The sequence below is a fragment of the Dasypus novemcinctus genome, chromosome 6 (genome assembly GCF_030445035.2).
Source record: "Dasypus novemcinctus isolate mDasNov1 chromosome 6, mDasNov1.1.hap2, whole genome shotgun sequence".
NCBI lineage: Eukaryota > Metazoa > Chordata > Mammalia > Cingulata > Dasypodidae > Dasypus > Dasypus novemcinctus.
The window spans coordinates 103,124,190-103,138,798 of NC_080678.1; the positions used below are offsets into that span (position 1 = coordinate 103,124,190).

Sequence of the window (14,609 nt, forward strand, 5' to 3'; positions counted from 1 at the left end):
TTGCATGCCTTCCCTCCTGAAGGCAAGGGCCATGGTTCCTACAGACTAGAGACCCCGCAAGATGGAAATAGGCCATGGAGACAGGGAAATGCACCACATGGTACTTCACGATCAGTGGTTCTTAATTTTGGGGGGGCTCTCAGATCTGAGGGATCATGAAGAAAGCTAAAAGTCCCTCCCAGGAAATGCTTAATCCTGTGCCTGCACCCACACCATGTCACAAGGCACCCCAACGTCCACATGCACACTGCTGGGCAAGACAGGAAGAGGAGTGCAGACCAGAGGGAAAGGGGGATCTGTGGCCTCCAAACCCCCCAGGCCCTAAACCCCAAATAAGAAAGCCCACCTGCTCCTCAAAGCCCGCAAGGGTGTTTCGAAGTCACGAGCACCGTGCTGTGACTTGCAGATCAGGCGGTCAAGTAACAGCTAACACGGCCCTACCCTTAGGAGGCAGGAAGCACAGGGGCACTGACGAGGAACGGAGCGCCACTGGAGGCCCCTCCACTGGCCCCGACCCCCCAGGCCCAGCACCTGATGTAGAAGCTGTCGCCAGGCAGGCCCTTGATCCTGGTGAACTCCTCGGGCCGGTACTGCACCTTCAGGTGGACGCTGTCCTTGGGCTTCAGCATCTCCATGTAGACCTCCTCCACCGTCTTGCTCCGGATGTCCAGGGAGCCGTACTGCCCGGGGATGAGGGGGATTGGGGTCAGAAGGGCAGAAACCAGGGGGCGGCCTGGACAGCCGGGAAAGGCCAGTGTGGCGAAGAGGCAGAGAACCCACATCCCCCTACCTGGGAGCCCCCCTGCCTCCCCTCTGGAGGAAGGGCTGAATCCTTGGGGTCTCCCCCAGTGCCCAGGAAAAGCCACGTTCAAGTCCCCGTGCAAGTATGAGATATTCAAAATACAGCACTCCCTCTCGTATGCACTTGAACCTTTAAATATCTATGCACCAACTCTCCCATCAAAAGGGGACCCTGTGCAGGGGAGGTACAACTCTCCCCGTCAAATCAGAGGCTGCTGCGCACAAGAGCAGATCATCTTCCCCTGGACCCCCGCAGCCAGGCTGGGGGGCTCTGCCCACAGCTTCGCAGAGGCCTCCCCGGCTTCCCAGGGGTCTACCCAGAGGGTCTATGCAGCACCCTGGGTTTATGAGGGTTTAAAATAAAATCACCCAGGGGTCACCCGGCATCAAGTCTGCACTGTCTGTCCCCGGGGCCATCTGAGACAGACCCCCAGGGTGCAGCTAAGGACTCACCTCGAGGAGGAGGTCCCCTGGCACGAGGCCGTCGGGACCCCTGGCAGGGCTGTCATCCTCCACCTCGGCCACGAACACCCCGTGCAGGTTCCCGCCACATAAGTGCACCCCGAGCTCCAGCTGGGACTTTTTGATGAAGATGACTCGCAGCTCTGGGGTCTTCTTGTTGGCATCTCCCACCATCCTTTTGGGAAGAAAATCAAAGTTGCTCGATCATGCACAGACGGGGAGGCGGGCACGGGCAAGTCAGAACTGCGGCTGATCCGGACCCGGGCTCTACTTGCCTCACGGTCTCCTGCCTCCCCCTGCCACCCTCCTGTAGCCTTTCAACTGAGCCACTGAGCCTGTGCCCAGGACCACCGCCCTCTAAACCAGGCGCTCCCTGGGGGTGAAACTGCTCTGACGGCCCCAACCCCGAGCCTGATAAACAAGTGAGGGATAAAAGGAAAAGAGAGAGGAGAGGTGGGGCAGAGAGGGAGTCAATGGGAAAATGAGAAAAAAGAAGGGGGGGAGGAAAAGAGCAGCTATGGCATGCACCTCCCCGCCCCTACCAACACCAAAGACCCGGTGTGCGGCTGGGGTGGCTGGGGTGGCTGGCAGCCGGTGGGGACGCAGCAGCTGGGGGGTGGGGAGGGCTGGCAGCAGCCCCCATGCCCATGCGCTCAGAGGAAGAGCTGGGGCTCACAAGGACCCCCCGCCTGGCTGCCCGCACAAAGGGAGGGCTCCCAGCCCGTGCCGGCTGGCTGACCTGGAGCTGGGCGCACTCTGCTTGCACGGGGGCGTGCCAGGGCCCTCGTTCTGCTCCATCAGGGGATCGATGGCAGAGGCGTGCTCCGGGGTGGTGGCACCGTTTCCCTGGAGCACGGAGTGGGTGCTCGCAGGGTCCAGGTGGGAACTGGAGCGAGGAGGGGCAGGGAGAATGAGGGGCAGCCGCCCAGAGCCACACCCCTCCAGTGACAACGTGGGTCCTAAGGGGGGACGGGGTCCACGTGGGTCCTACCCCGAAGCCCAAGGAGATGCAGGTGCCTCGTAGCTTGGACGCGCATGGCCGGTCCCCTGCAGGAGGTGCCGGTCCACCTCTCCCCTACCTGTCCAGGGCCCGCTATGTCCTCAACCCCGAGGTCCTCTCAGACAACTTCTGGACTGATGCCTGTGGCACCCTGGTGACACATGAATTCTCTGTCCCTTTTCCTTGGCTCATGTCTCGACCCCCCACTAAGCTGCAACGTGCTAGGCTACTGGAACCCTGTCTCCCCCTTCTCTCACCTGCCCCATGGCCCACAGCCCGGGGTAAGACACAGGCAGGGGTGCAGGGTCTGCTCAGGACAGAGTGTGCCTGAGAATCCGGCCCTGGGCTTCAGCCTCTGGCTACCCAGCGCGACCCTGGCCCACAGTTAACTCGCCCAGTGTCAGGAGGAGACAAGTCCCTTTAAATGTCTCTCTCATCCAAAATCTAGGCTGGTCAACTCTCCTCCTCCCAGGAGCGGGAGGCCCAGGAGATGCAGCTGGTAGCCCTGCTCTCCAGCAGCTCGCCGTCCCGCCCACTCCCCAGCCCACAGTCCAGGGCCTCCGGCCTCACCTGGAGCGTGAGTGGCTGCCCAGCTGGTGCATGTGTAGGTTGTACTGGGCCAGGATGGTGACAGTGTCACACTGCTGCCCAATGATGAGCCGGGTCTGCTGCTCCGTGGCACTCTGCAGGTTTATGCCATTGAACTGGGGAGACACCCACAAAGGGCTGGGGACGGGATGTGGGGGGTGGGCTGGGCAACAGGGACGTGGGGGGTGAGCTGGGGGATGGGCACATGGACGTGGGGGGAGAGCTGGGGGACAGGCACATGGGGGGCGGGCTGGGGGACGGGCACTTGGGGTGCAGGCTGGGGGATGGGGATGGGGATAGGGACGTGGATGTGGGGTGCAGGCTGGAGGATGGGGACAGGGATGTGGGGGGTGGGCTGGCAGATGGGGAGGAGAGGAGGCCGAGGAGGAAAGGAGGGTGAGGAGGAGAGGAGGCCGAGGAGGAGAGGAGGGTGAGGAGGAGGAGAATGCTGCCACGAACATGCTATGGAGGGCAGCCCTCTCTCACCTCAAGTAACTGATCTCCGTACTCCAGGCCGGCCTGGTGGGCGATGCTTCCCCCGGTCACCTTGGAGACGTAGATCCTGCCCTTCTCACCACTCACGATGGAGACCCCCAGAGGCTCCAGGCCCTTGTGCACCTTGACGTGGCGTGGCTCCTCCACGTAAGGCCTTGGAAGAGAGCCAGCAGTTTGGGGGACTCAGATCCAAAGAGTTCTGGGGAAGGGTCTGTGCTCAGGCATGCAACTGGGCTATGCAGAAGAGGCCAGGGAGCGCGGGTGCTCCTGGGGTGACACAGCCGGGTGGAGGAGTGGCTACTCCAACTCTCTCATGACAAATGATGCACGTTCCTGCTACCTCATGTAATGTGAACATGGCAGCAATGGACACCAAAGCACCCCATCCCAGAGACACGAGAACGGTCCATGTGAACTATAAACACTGATACGTGCAGGGGAAAACCCTGAGATTCTCCACGTGAGCCGAGCTGCCTCACACAGCATGCAATTTACAAACTCCAGCAGGGTCCCAAGAACCCCCTCCTGGGAAAAGAGATGGCTTCTGGGGTGACATTCCCTTGAGGAAAGACAGTATAAAATATCAGTTTTTATATTTATTGGCTACCCAGGGTGATGCAAATTGATCATGGCCCCCTTTGGACGGCTTGGGTTTGCAGCGGCAGTCGGCATGGAAGCCATGGAAAGACCATGCACTTGCTGCGCCCCCGGGGAGCCGCCCCCCGCGCCACGGGCCACGGGGGAGAAGGACCTGGGCCCGGCAGCCACAGGCAGTCTCAGAAGAGGTCTGTGGTGGTACAGACATTTGGAAGGCACAAAAGGTTGACAGAGAACAGAAGGAACGCTCCGAGGAGGAAGCTGGCACAGCCGCCCAGCGAGAAAAGACGACCGTGTGGGGCTGACCGCTCCCCCAGGACCGGGACCGCACACAGCCGAGGCTCCACTCTCCAGGGCCTGGAAACCCCTCTCCTCCTCTTCCCAGGACAAGCTGAGGCAGGCAGCAGGCCTGACCCCCTCTTTGGAGCCCCTCTAGAGCACAAGGTTGGAGACCCTGAGCCCCCCCAACTCCACGAGCTCAGCGGGCTCAGGTGGGTCCCCGCCGCCCACAGCCAAGCCCTCGCAGGAGAGCTGAGATTACACCTCTGCCGGCACGGCCCTTCCCCCGGCGCCCTGCAGCGCTTCCCTCGGCCTCCCCAGCTCAGACCAGGCCTGGTCCATGGCCAGGTCCTCTCCATGACTCAACCTGCATCCAAACGCAGACGGTTTAGAGGTGCAAGACCTCAGAGAGCAGGTGCCCCCAAGAGGAGGTGCTCCAGCCGGGGACGCCACAGTCCTCCCTTAACACGCCGCCCTCTGTGCCACTTCTAACCAGTACCCTTTCCTCAAAAGAGAAAAGGACAACTGTAAAATAACAGCCATTCAACAGAAGCCATGGAGCCATCACAACTGACGTATCGATCACAACAACTCCTCTGGAAAGACGAACAGGACACACTGGGAAACGAGAAGGCAGGTCCGTACAGCACAATTCCACTTCCACAAATGTGCACGTGCAAACTTACATGTATGCACACGCATGACGACATCACAGAAGACCACCGACATGTTAACAAAGTGGACCTCTAAGTGAGGGCATGTGTGGTGATTTTGCTTGTTAATCTTCTGATTTTAATTTTTTAACATAAGCACAATTAATTTTTCTCAGGATAATGAGGTTGCATTTTTGTGAGCGGTTAAAACACTATTTCCTTGAAATCTTGTTCAATTTTTTAAGGTTCCTTTTAAATAGGTTTATGAAGTATACTTCATGTGACAAGGAGCTTAGAGTAAGTAAAAGATGTGACTATATATAACAAATAAATAATGAAACAGGAATAAAATACACAGACATACACATCACAAACAGTTAGCAGTTATCAAATCTCTGGTTGATGAGATTAGTTTTTTCCTTCTCTCAGGAAAAAAAGGATTATTTTAAATAAGTAAAGTGTTCTCTACTCTGATGACTTGTGTTTTTGTCCAGTTTTCTATGAGTAGTTATATGACAGTATGCTTCAAAATCAGGGGTAAAAAGGATTTTTTTAGGAGGTACCAGAGACTGAACCCAGGACCTTACACATGGGAAGCGGGTGAGCTACATCCGCTCCCCAGGATTATTTTTCACACGTGTTGTCTGTTCTGGTTGCTCGTGTTATCACATTTCTCTGATGAGGCCGTAAGCTCACAACACTTGTGTCCTTCCCAGTGGAGTCCCCAGCTCTCTGCACGGCACAGGGAGCGAAGGGATTACTGGACTGCGACATGACGAAACCCCCTCTACTTCTAAGGACGCACTGACTTCAGGGGAAGGTCTTGGTCTCGCAATGACCAGAGCCGGGGTCGAGAACCTCCAGCCCCGGCCCCACGCCTGCAGGCCGTGTCCCTGTGTGCACACATGGGAAATCCCCGTGGGTGAGGACCGGCCCTCCCCGTGGACTCACACTGTCCCCTAACGGGCCAGGCGCTGGTGAACGGGGACACACCCCTCTCCCAGGCTCTCGGGCTGTTTGACAAGGTCACGCTTTCAAGTCAAACACGAGATTTTCTTAACGGAGCCGCCCTCCCCGACCCTGCCGGCAAAGGTCACTTTTGAGGCTCACGGCTACGGAGGGTCTTCAGCTTTTTGGTCTCGCCTGGACAAGGGCAGCTGTGTTCTTTTTTACGTGATTAAATAAAGGCAAGTTCAAGTTTAATGAGATGGCCTAAAGACCCACACTCTGGACAGGACCTTCTAAATGTAAACACGATCCACCAAATCCCATTTGGAGGAACGACAGAGGGGGACGAGGTGTGTGTGGGCAGCGTGTCTGGAGGGGAGTACGGACTCATAGACGGGGTGGCCTCGGACAGACATGAGGCCTACAGTGAACCTAAGAGCGAAGCAGGGACTGGCCTGCACTTAAAATTGAAACCACGCTGGCTTAGCTGTACATTTAGGCTTTATATTCTTTCTTTGCCCCTTTATGTATATTTCACAATAAAAGGTAGAAATAATAATAACCAAGAGCTATAGCTGTTCTGGGACCAAAGAACAAGGCAAAGAGTGAATCCCAATGCCCACTGCTAAGACGTGACACAGACAAAACACTACAACTTCCCAGCCTCAGTTTTCTCATTTGCAAAATGGGGCTAATGACAATCATAACAACGTCACTCACACTGGGGTTAGTCTGAGGCTCTCACGACTTAATGCACTCACGGTGTTTACACAGAGCGACAGCCGCGGCCGTGGAGCCACCCTCAGGCTCGTGTCCAGCACCCTCCCCGCAGGCCCACCGCGCCCCGCGGCACTCCGTGGAAGGAGCCCACCCTGTTCCTTGCCTTGTCACCTACACGTGCCCACCCCTGGGGGCACAGCAGGCTGGGCTACGGCTCCCACATCCCAAGGCCCCGTGGGTGGCACTAGGGACGCACCAGAGCAAGACACGACCGAGCACCAGCGGAACCCAAACCCAGGTGGCCCAGTCCTGGGATCAAATAACAACGGACCCCGCCAACCCCTGCTGTGTGCGCCCACGAGCCCCCGTTGTGGGATGCACCACCCACCAGTGTGGCCATGACACGGAGCCCAGGCAGTCCTCACCGGTCCTTCCTGCGCTCCCCAAGGGATGCGGGGTTGACTGTGATCCTTGGCAGCGTGGAGGCCGAGGCCTGGGACTGGCTGCAAGAGGACAGGGTGTCAATGTTCAGGGGCGACCGAGGCGGCGTGCTGCACTCAGAATGTGACAGGGAACCTGCAAGAGAGCGTGGGAGCTCGTGGGCCACCATCATCTCCAGGGGCCCCGGCTGCCACGGCCAGGAGGAGGACGTGTCCCCGCCGCTGTGTGCCACGGGGCCTGACTGCACCACGGGGCCTCCGCAGGGCCTGACTGCGCCGCAGGGCCTGGGTCCATCCCAAGTCGCCAAGCCCAGGGCTGACTCGGCAAATGCTGATCAACGGAAGCAGGTGCAAGTTATCAGCTGTACCCAGACACTCAACAGTGAGGAGAAAGGGAAAGAGCAGGGCTGGCAAGGACGGGGCTGCGAGAGGCGCTTACCTCGATCAGAGCCCATGACAGACCGGGGGTATCGGGGCGTCGACGGGATTTTAATGCGTTCCGCCTTGTACTGCAAGTTACTCGAAGACCCTAGAGTTCCAAGGGGACGAAACTTTAGTCCTACGATTAAACACCAGCCCTCACCACCAATTTGGAAGACCAGAGAGATGTACAATCACAACAAAAACTCTGAGCTGAGCCTTGCCATTCACCCCCTAGAGGTCTAAACAAGAGGAGATGGAGAAAGATAGGCGCTGAGCCCCTGTCCTTGAACAAGCCACACAGCCGACGGCCACTCCAGACAGGACCGCACAGGCAGGGACAGTGACCCAAGCCATGCAGCGGCCGCTCCGTCTTCTCTCCCCAACACCGTGAACCACCCCCTCAGGGTGTCTAGGGGGGACCTGCAAGACCCTACGTGGGGCTACGGTCCCCACAAGTGGACAGCAGAATGCCTCCCCCAGGTCGCGTGCAAGCTTGGGTGCCCAGAGCGAGGCTCCCTAGCCACGGGATTCCTCTGGAGCTACTGCAGCAGGAAGGCAGCAGGGTCACTGAAGGAAGCGAAGAGACACGGGGAGCGGCTCTGAGCGGGGCGGGGTGGGACCGGCCCGCAGGGCTGCGTGGAATTGAGCCGGCCTCCACGGGGGGCGGGCGGAGGCAGCAGGGAGCAGGCCACCAGGAGGCTCTGCCCACAGGGAAGGGGGAGGTAAGCGAGGGTGGGGGCCAGGCGACCGCGGCCGGCGCGGTTACTGAGGCGGGCGCTGGAGGGCAGCGAGTTGGAGCCGTGGGAGGCCCTCATCTCAGGGTCGTCGCTGCAGACCCAGGGGCTCAGGTCCAGGCTCAGACGTCCTTGGTGCTGGACACTGGAGAGAACGAGAGGGGCGAGGGGGCTCAGGGAGGAAGACCTGAGCGGGGCGCCCGGGGAAGACGTGCGCGCGACGGGCGTCACCGACACCCCCTGGGCTGGCAGAGGGCGGCCCGCGGCCCTGGGACTCTGCTGCTCACGGGCAAACTGCTCCCGGGCAGAGGGCCCCTCAAGCAGCACAGAGGGCCACACAGCCGGAGCCGCCAGCCAAGTGCACTTCAGCCAGGGCTCCCGTGAAAAAGGGACTTCCGTATGGGAAAAGAGGGGCTCCCGAAGCCGGTGGGCTCAGGCGGCTGGAACCACTCCTCCGAGGATGTGGGCCAGGAGAGGCTGGCCCGGAGAGGGGGCTCTGTGCCTTGTTCAGAGGGCATGGCAGGTCACAGAAGGGGGGCTGGCCTGAGCGCAACCCAGGGACGGCTTCTTCCAGCTGTGCAGAGAGGACGCCTCTTGCTTATGCCCTCCCTCCCACAGACCCCACCGGACTCGGGACAAAATCCAAACCTTTGCTTTCAGGCCCCTATGACCTGTGACCCCCTCCTGAGCCACTGTCCCCCACCACACTCCAATCACTCTGCCCCCCAAGCCAGTGCACTGCCTGCTACCCCCCACCCTCAGCCCAGGCACCTACCTCTCTGCTCCCCTGGGGCGCTCCCCAGTCTTGGGACAGCCAGCCTCCCCTCCCGCCTCGCAGTCACTGCAGCACCCCCCCATCAGGCGGCCCACCCTGCCTTCGAGTCACAGTCCAGCCTGTTGCCATGTTTTCCCGTCTCCAGAGCCACCACCCTGCCTGCCTCCCCACACGTGAACACAGAGCACTGCCGGGCCAGCAAGCTCATCCTTCAGTGCCCCGCTGCATCCCCTTGAAACTAGAACAGTCTGTGGCATCTAGGAGGTGCTCAGTAAATACTTGTCAAATAACTAGATGAATGAGCCCAAGAGTGGCCTCCACCCAGCCCCCTCCTATGCGGCCATCTCCTCCTCCACGACAGGGTCAGTGCTGGCACTTAGGGCACAAACACGCTGTGGACACAAAGCCAGACCTGTAGGGAGGTCTGGGCCTCTGTGGGGTTCAAGAGCTTTACAGACCCTGTGCTGGTGGAGGGAGGGGCCACCTTTAAAGCTCACCTTCCAGGGGACCCCAGGCTGCTCTAAGCCCCTTCCTGGCCAAACTGCCCACGAGCTCTGGGTGCCCGGCAGCCCGGGTAGGCTTGGACAGCAGGGGAGCCAGGGAGGCATGGGGGGTTCGCATACCTGGGGTGCAAACCCTGGGGGCCCAGCTCTCTGGGGACGGGGAGCTGCAGGGGCCGAGCCTGTGGCTGTGCACGGTGTAGATGGGGTTCCTCAGGATGGAGCTCACAGCGGTGCTCGGTGTCACGCTCCGGGGGATGGTGCCTGGAAAGGGTCTGGGTGAGAACCACTGCCCCAGAGCCTCCCATCGGCCCCGTACCCGGCCCCTGGCCCTGAGCACCACCAAGAAGCTGCAGAGTAATTTGGGGAAAGGACTCACAAGTCCAAAAGGGCGCCAGCTGCCAATCCGCTACCCAGCAAAGAGCTACCTGCCTTTCTCCACCAGTAAAACGGACAAACCCACTTTAATGCTTCCACATCCCGGCTCGGATGGGGGATAAAGTGCCTTGAGAAACGACTGTCACCGATGCCAGACAAAACATCACAGGCAGGGACCACCTCCAGTTCTTCAGGCTGTAAGCCAACGCCCCCCACCCTCCCAAGTCTGGGCAGACCCATGCGACCACATGGACCTCTGCCCCCACCCGCCTCATCAGCTCACCCACAGACACCCTGCTGGGGTAGAGCAGGGGGTTGCCGTGCCGACCGGAATGGCCTGGAGAGTAAGGGGACCACTCCGGGAGCTCCGGGGAGAGGTCACCACCTGCCGGGACACACTTCTGATCCTGAGGAAACAAAGGCAAGAGGCGACTGCTGGAAGCAGGCAGCGACGTGGGCGCGCCTGAAAGCTGACGTCTGCTCGGGAGCTCCTCCCGACACCAAGGCGCTGCTCATTCACGTTGTGCAGACATTAGCGGAAAGGCAAGAGCTTCCCTTAAAACCAATTCAGAAGAAAACCAGAGACAGAATCCCTGTTCTTTCAAATAAAGAGGGCTTATGTGTAGAAATGGTGAGAACACGGGTGCTTCCAACACACAGTCACAACCCGGCTTGCACCGTGTCGTGCTTCCTGTCCGCCAGGAGCGGCACAGCTTCCCTGAATGCTGCCCGCCACCTGTGGCATTCTCTTCCTTCTGGAAACGACTACAGCACACACCAAAACAACCACACTATCCCAGGCTGGCTGAACAGGTACGCCAGCCTGTCTCCCTAAACCTTTCAAGGCAAGTCTGCGCCACCGTGTTTTCTCGCAGATGCTCAAAAGCTGTTTGAATAAGCAAATCAAATGCTACTCCTAAGAAAGGGCTCCTCTTTTAGCTCCGCATTCCCACCTCCCATTGGGGCTGCTTCCCCCCTCCACCTCCTCCACTCCTTTCCCTCCCCTCGGGCGAAGGAGCCAGGGCTAAGCAAGCTTGGGGACCTGGTGCAGGACGCCTTGGTGTGGCTCTCGACTGCTATGACCCCCCATTCCCACCAGGCCCCACTCCCAGGCAGAGCTCTACCTCCAGGAACGGAGCGGGAATGACCACCGGGGCAAGTTTGGGCCAAAAACTGGGAGCAGACTTGGGTCTGTGGCGCTTCTGGCCCAGCTCGTCAGCCTTCTGGGAGGTGAGGTCCTCGTCACAGGACTTCTTGGCCGGCAGGTAGGAGGAGTCCCCGTCACCTTCAGGGTAGTAGCTGGAGGCGATGCGGACCTTCGCCTTACGAGGGGGCGAAGTGCACGTGGGCTCCCCGGGGTCCGCGCCAGGGGGCAGGGCCGCCGGGAGGCTGGTGGATGGGGAGCTGCCCACCAGAGTGGCCTCTGACTCGGAGCTGGTCTCCAGTCTGTGCTGAAACTTCATGGAGTCGCTCCTCCTGGGAGGTTTTGGGGGTGTCAGGGGCCCCACTCTCTTGGAGGCCTGGGGAGAGTGAGCAGGGACGGGGAGAAGGCAGTCTATCTTGGGGGGTGTCTGGGGGCATTTGAACGTGTTCGGGTCAAAGATGAACTTTCTTTGCTTTGGCTTCTTGTACACAGAGAGCTTCTCGGGCTCCACCACGGAGCTGAGCATGGCCTTGGGCCACGTCCCGCCACTGTTGGAGCTCTTGGACTGTGCCTTATCCAGGGGGGCCTCGGACATCCCACAAGGGCCCGCCTCTGTCTCAAAGGGCAGCAGGGGCCGCCAGCTGCACACATCCACCAGCCCATAGCCACGCTCCCCGGAGAGGTCCGAGCGGAAGGAACTGGGGCTACGCTCCGCGGTGCCTGGGCAGGCCTGCGGGGAGCCCGGGAAGGGCCCCCCAGGGAACGGCTTGTGCAGGAAGGAGCCGCTGCCCCCAGGGGGGCCTGGCTCCTTCCTGTCCTCCAGCCTGTCCACGGAGAAGATATCTGTCTGTGTGGAGTTGTTGTGCTGCATCAAGTTCTGTTTATTGTAAGCCTGGACCTCGGGGCCCTGCGCTTGGAAACTCAACATCTTATCCGAGTCCTTGATATTTTCAAAGATGTTCTGGCCGTTCCATGAGGAGCTCTGAGGGAACACCTAAAGCAGAGGAGTGAGAGCAAGGGAGATGAGACTGCAGGACCTGAAATGGGCCATCCAAAGACCTAGAGGGGCTGATGCACACACCTGTATACACACTCACACACCCCTGTCTCCCTCTGGCAGGTGCGGCTTGCACCTGCAGTTCTCAGTCCTGGCCCCTTGGAACTCACATGAGCCACATGGTTCCTTTGAATCTGAGCACTTTCTGAATTTACCTGTACAACATCCTACACATTTTTTAAAAAATTATTAAACATAAAAGCAAAATTGCAGTGTTAAAAATACATAGCTCTTATCGAAACAGACAAGTAATTTTGTTCTATTATAAATTTTGCCAACTATGTAGAAAAATTAATAGGAAAGTACAATGAGCACCCATAAACCTACCATCTGGATTCAACATTTTACCAAGTTGTTTTTTCCTGTCTGAAAGGAAGTTGCAGATATGACATTTTACTCCAAACAACTTCAGCACATACCTCTCAAAATAAGGCTATTCCCTTACACAAGAAAATAATTCACTATTATCATCTGAATAACTAGATATTATTATATGATAACATCATATTAGATGGTATTCAAATATACCCTACTGCCCCCAAAATATACTTTTGTATATAAATATACAGTTATAGCTGCTTTTTGTTTTAAGCCAGGATCCCATCAGGGCTCACGCACGCCCTACATGTTGTGAAACAAGCTTCCGGCAATGCTGAGAAGTAGAGCTGGGGTCCGCAGAGCTGAGGCTTTGTCTGTGTCCCAGACAATGAGAGCAGAGCCAGGCACAGGGAGGGAGCCTCACCTTTAGGAGAGAGAGGGTCAAGGAGTCCTGGCAGCTCCGCAGCAGAGATTCACATTCGTTCAGAGACTTGTTGTCCAGTGCAATGCCATTGATCTAGGACCAAACAGAGAGCCCATCAAGCTCACCCGCAGGGCGGCCCCGGGCAGACCCCAGGCAGGGGCATGGCCCGGCTGCCATCCTAGGGGAGCAGGCCTGGTTCTGTAAGGCCACACCTTCTGGAGTGGGCAGATGAGAGAAAGCCGCTCAGTGGTAAGACACAAGGAGCCAGGCACAAGGAGCCAGGCAAAGGCTTCTGAGGCCAGTGAAACACACACCCTTAAAGTTACTCCAGGGAAAAATGCCTGTCCGTCTGGGGCCAGAGCCCCAAAGACCTTAGGGGGTCATTTCTGTCCCACCACTTCCTGCTGCATGATGCTGGATGCAGCTCAGAGCTTCCAAGTCCCATTCCTTCATATTAAAAAATGGAAAATAAACTCAAACCCCTCCCAGAGGCAGTGAGGAGACTGGAAACACGGTTGCAAAAGACTTTGTAAACCGAAAGGAGCCACGTGAAATGAAGGCTCATCTCTCAACCCTTGTCCCTGAATCTCTGCCAACAGCCCTCCAGGCATGTCCAGACCTATTTTTTTTTTTTTTTTTGAGGTCCTGGAGCTGGGGATTGAACTCAGGACCTCAGGTGTGGGAAGCCGGTGCCTAACCACCGAACCAGACTGGTTCTCCTGAGTGCTTTGTTTGTTATTTTGCCCAGGGACCAAGCCCAGGACCTCCCTGGGCTTGTATGAGAAGCAGGTGCTCAACTGCTTGAGCCACATCCACTCCCCTGATCTTTTTAAAAAGGGCATGTACAATGTGTGAATGGTTAAACAAACCGTGGTACTTTCATGCCATCAATTAACACTCGGCAATAAAAAGGAACAAACAGCCGATACACAGAGTACCCTGGATGGCTCTCAAAGGCATGAGCCTGAGCGGAAGGAGCCAATCTCAGAAGGTCACATACTGCAGTTCAACTGTACAACATTTTCAAAATGGCAAAATCACAGAGATGGAAACCAGATGAGTGGTTGCCAGGTTTAGGAATGGTGGGAGGGGAGGGCTGGCTGTTACTACAAAGGGTCAACTCGAGGGCGAGCTTTGTGCAGATGAACAGTTGTGTGTCTTGACTACACTCGTGGTTCCATGCAACCACACGTGCTGGAACGGCACAGAACCACACATACACATCGTACAGCTGTCCACTCCCTGGTCGAGATGTTCTAGTTGTGTAAGATGTAGCCCTGGAGGGAGAATGGGTAAAGGATACATGGGAGCTCTCTAGGTTCTCTTTGCAATTTCCTGTGACTCTATAATTATTTCAAAATCAAGTTAAAAAAAAGTATATGGAGGGTGATTATCAAAGTGGAGGATTAATTTGGTTATTGCTCTCCTTGTAACTTTTCCACGACTTAACATTTTTCACAATGGTCGTTTTAATATGCTTTTAAACCCCAGCTCAAAAGAAAATCTGAGAAAAACTGGCAAAGATGTGAAGCAGGGAGCTCTCTCATATACTGCAGGTGGGACTGAAAAGGCCAGGAGTGAGAAGATCCTATCAACTGCTAAATGCACAGGGCTCCTGGCCGAGCAGTAACACCAGGAATTTACCCCATCGTACACTTTCCAGGACAGCCTGGAGCCCTCTCCAGCAGTACTTGTAAAGACAAAGATGTCTTCAAAGGAATGCAGAGTGCTGCAGGCACTATAGAAAACAGTGAAGAAATTCCTCAAAGAGTTAAACAATGAATTACCATGACTACAACTGCTCTCCTAGGTATACACCTAAAAGACCTGACAACAGGGACACAAACAGATATTTAGACACATGTTCACAGCA

The 14,609-nt window shown here is 57.2% G+C and overlaps 1 protein-coding gene across 1 annotated transcript in view; it reads right to left on the reverse strand.

Annotated features, from left to right (window-relative positions):
- The window catches only part of LOC101422289 (disks large homolog 5-like), an 82,964-nt gene that overhangs the window by 12,872 nt on the left and 55,483 nt on the right, over window positions 1-14,609 (reverse strand). The window contains 13 exon segments of the mRNA XM_058299231.2: window positions 532-680; window positions 1,255-1,438; window positions 2,003-2,149; window positions 2,834-2,967; window positions 3,338-3,500; window positions 6,969-7,119; window positions 7,423-7,512; window positions 8,173-8,285; window positions 9,539-9,575; window positions 9,578-9,679; window positions 10,077-10,200; window positions 10,918-11,931; window positions 12,737-12,829. Of these exon segments, the coding sequence (XP_058155214.1) occupies window positions 532-680; window positions 1,255-1,438; window positions 2,003-2,149; window positions 2,834-2,967; window positions 3,338-3,500; window positions 6,969-7,119; window positions 7,423-7,512; window positions 8,173-8,285; window positions 9,539-9,575; window positions 9,578-9,679; window positions 10,077-10,200; window positions 10,918-11,931; window positions 12,737-12,829 (2,501 nt within the window).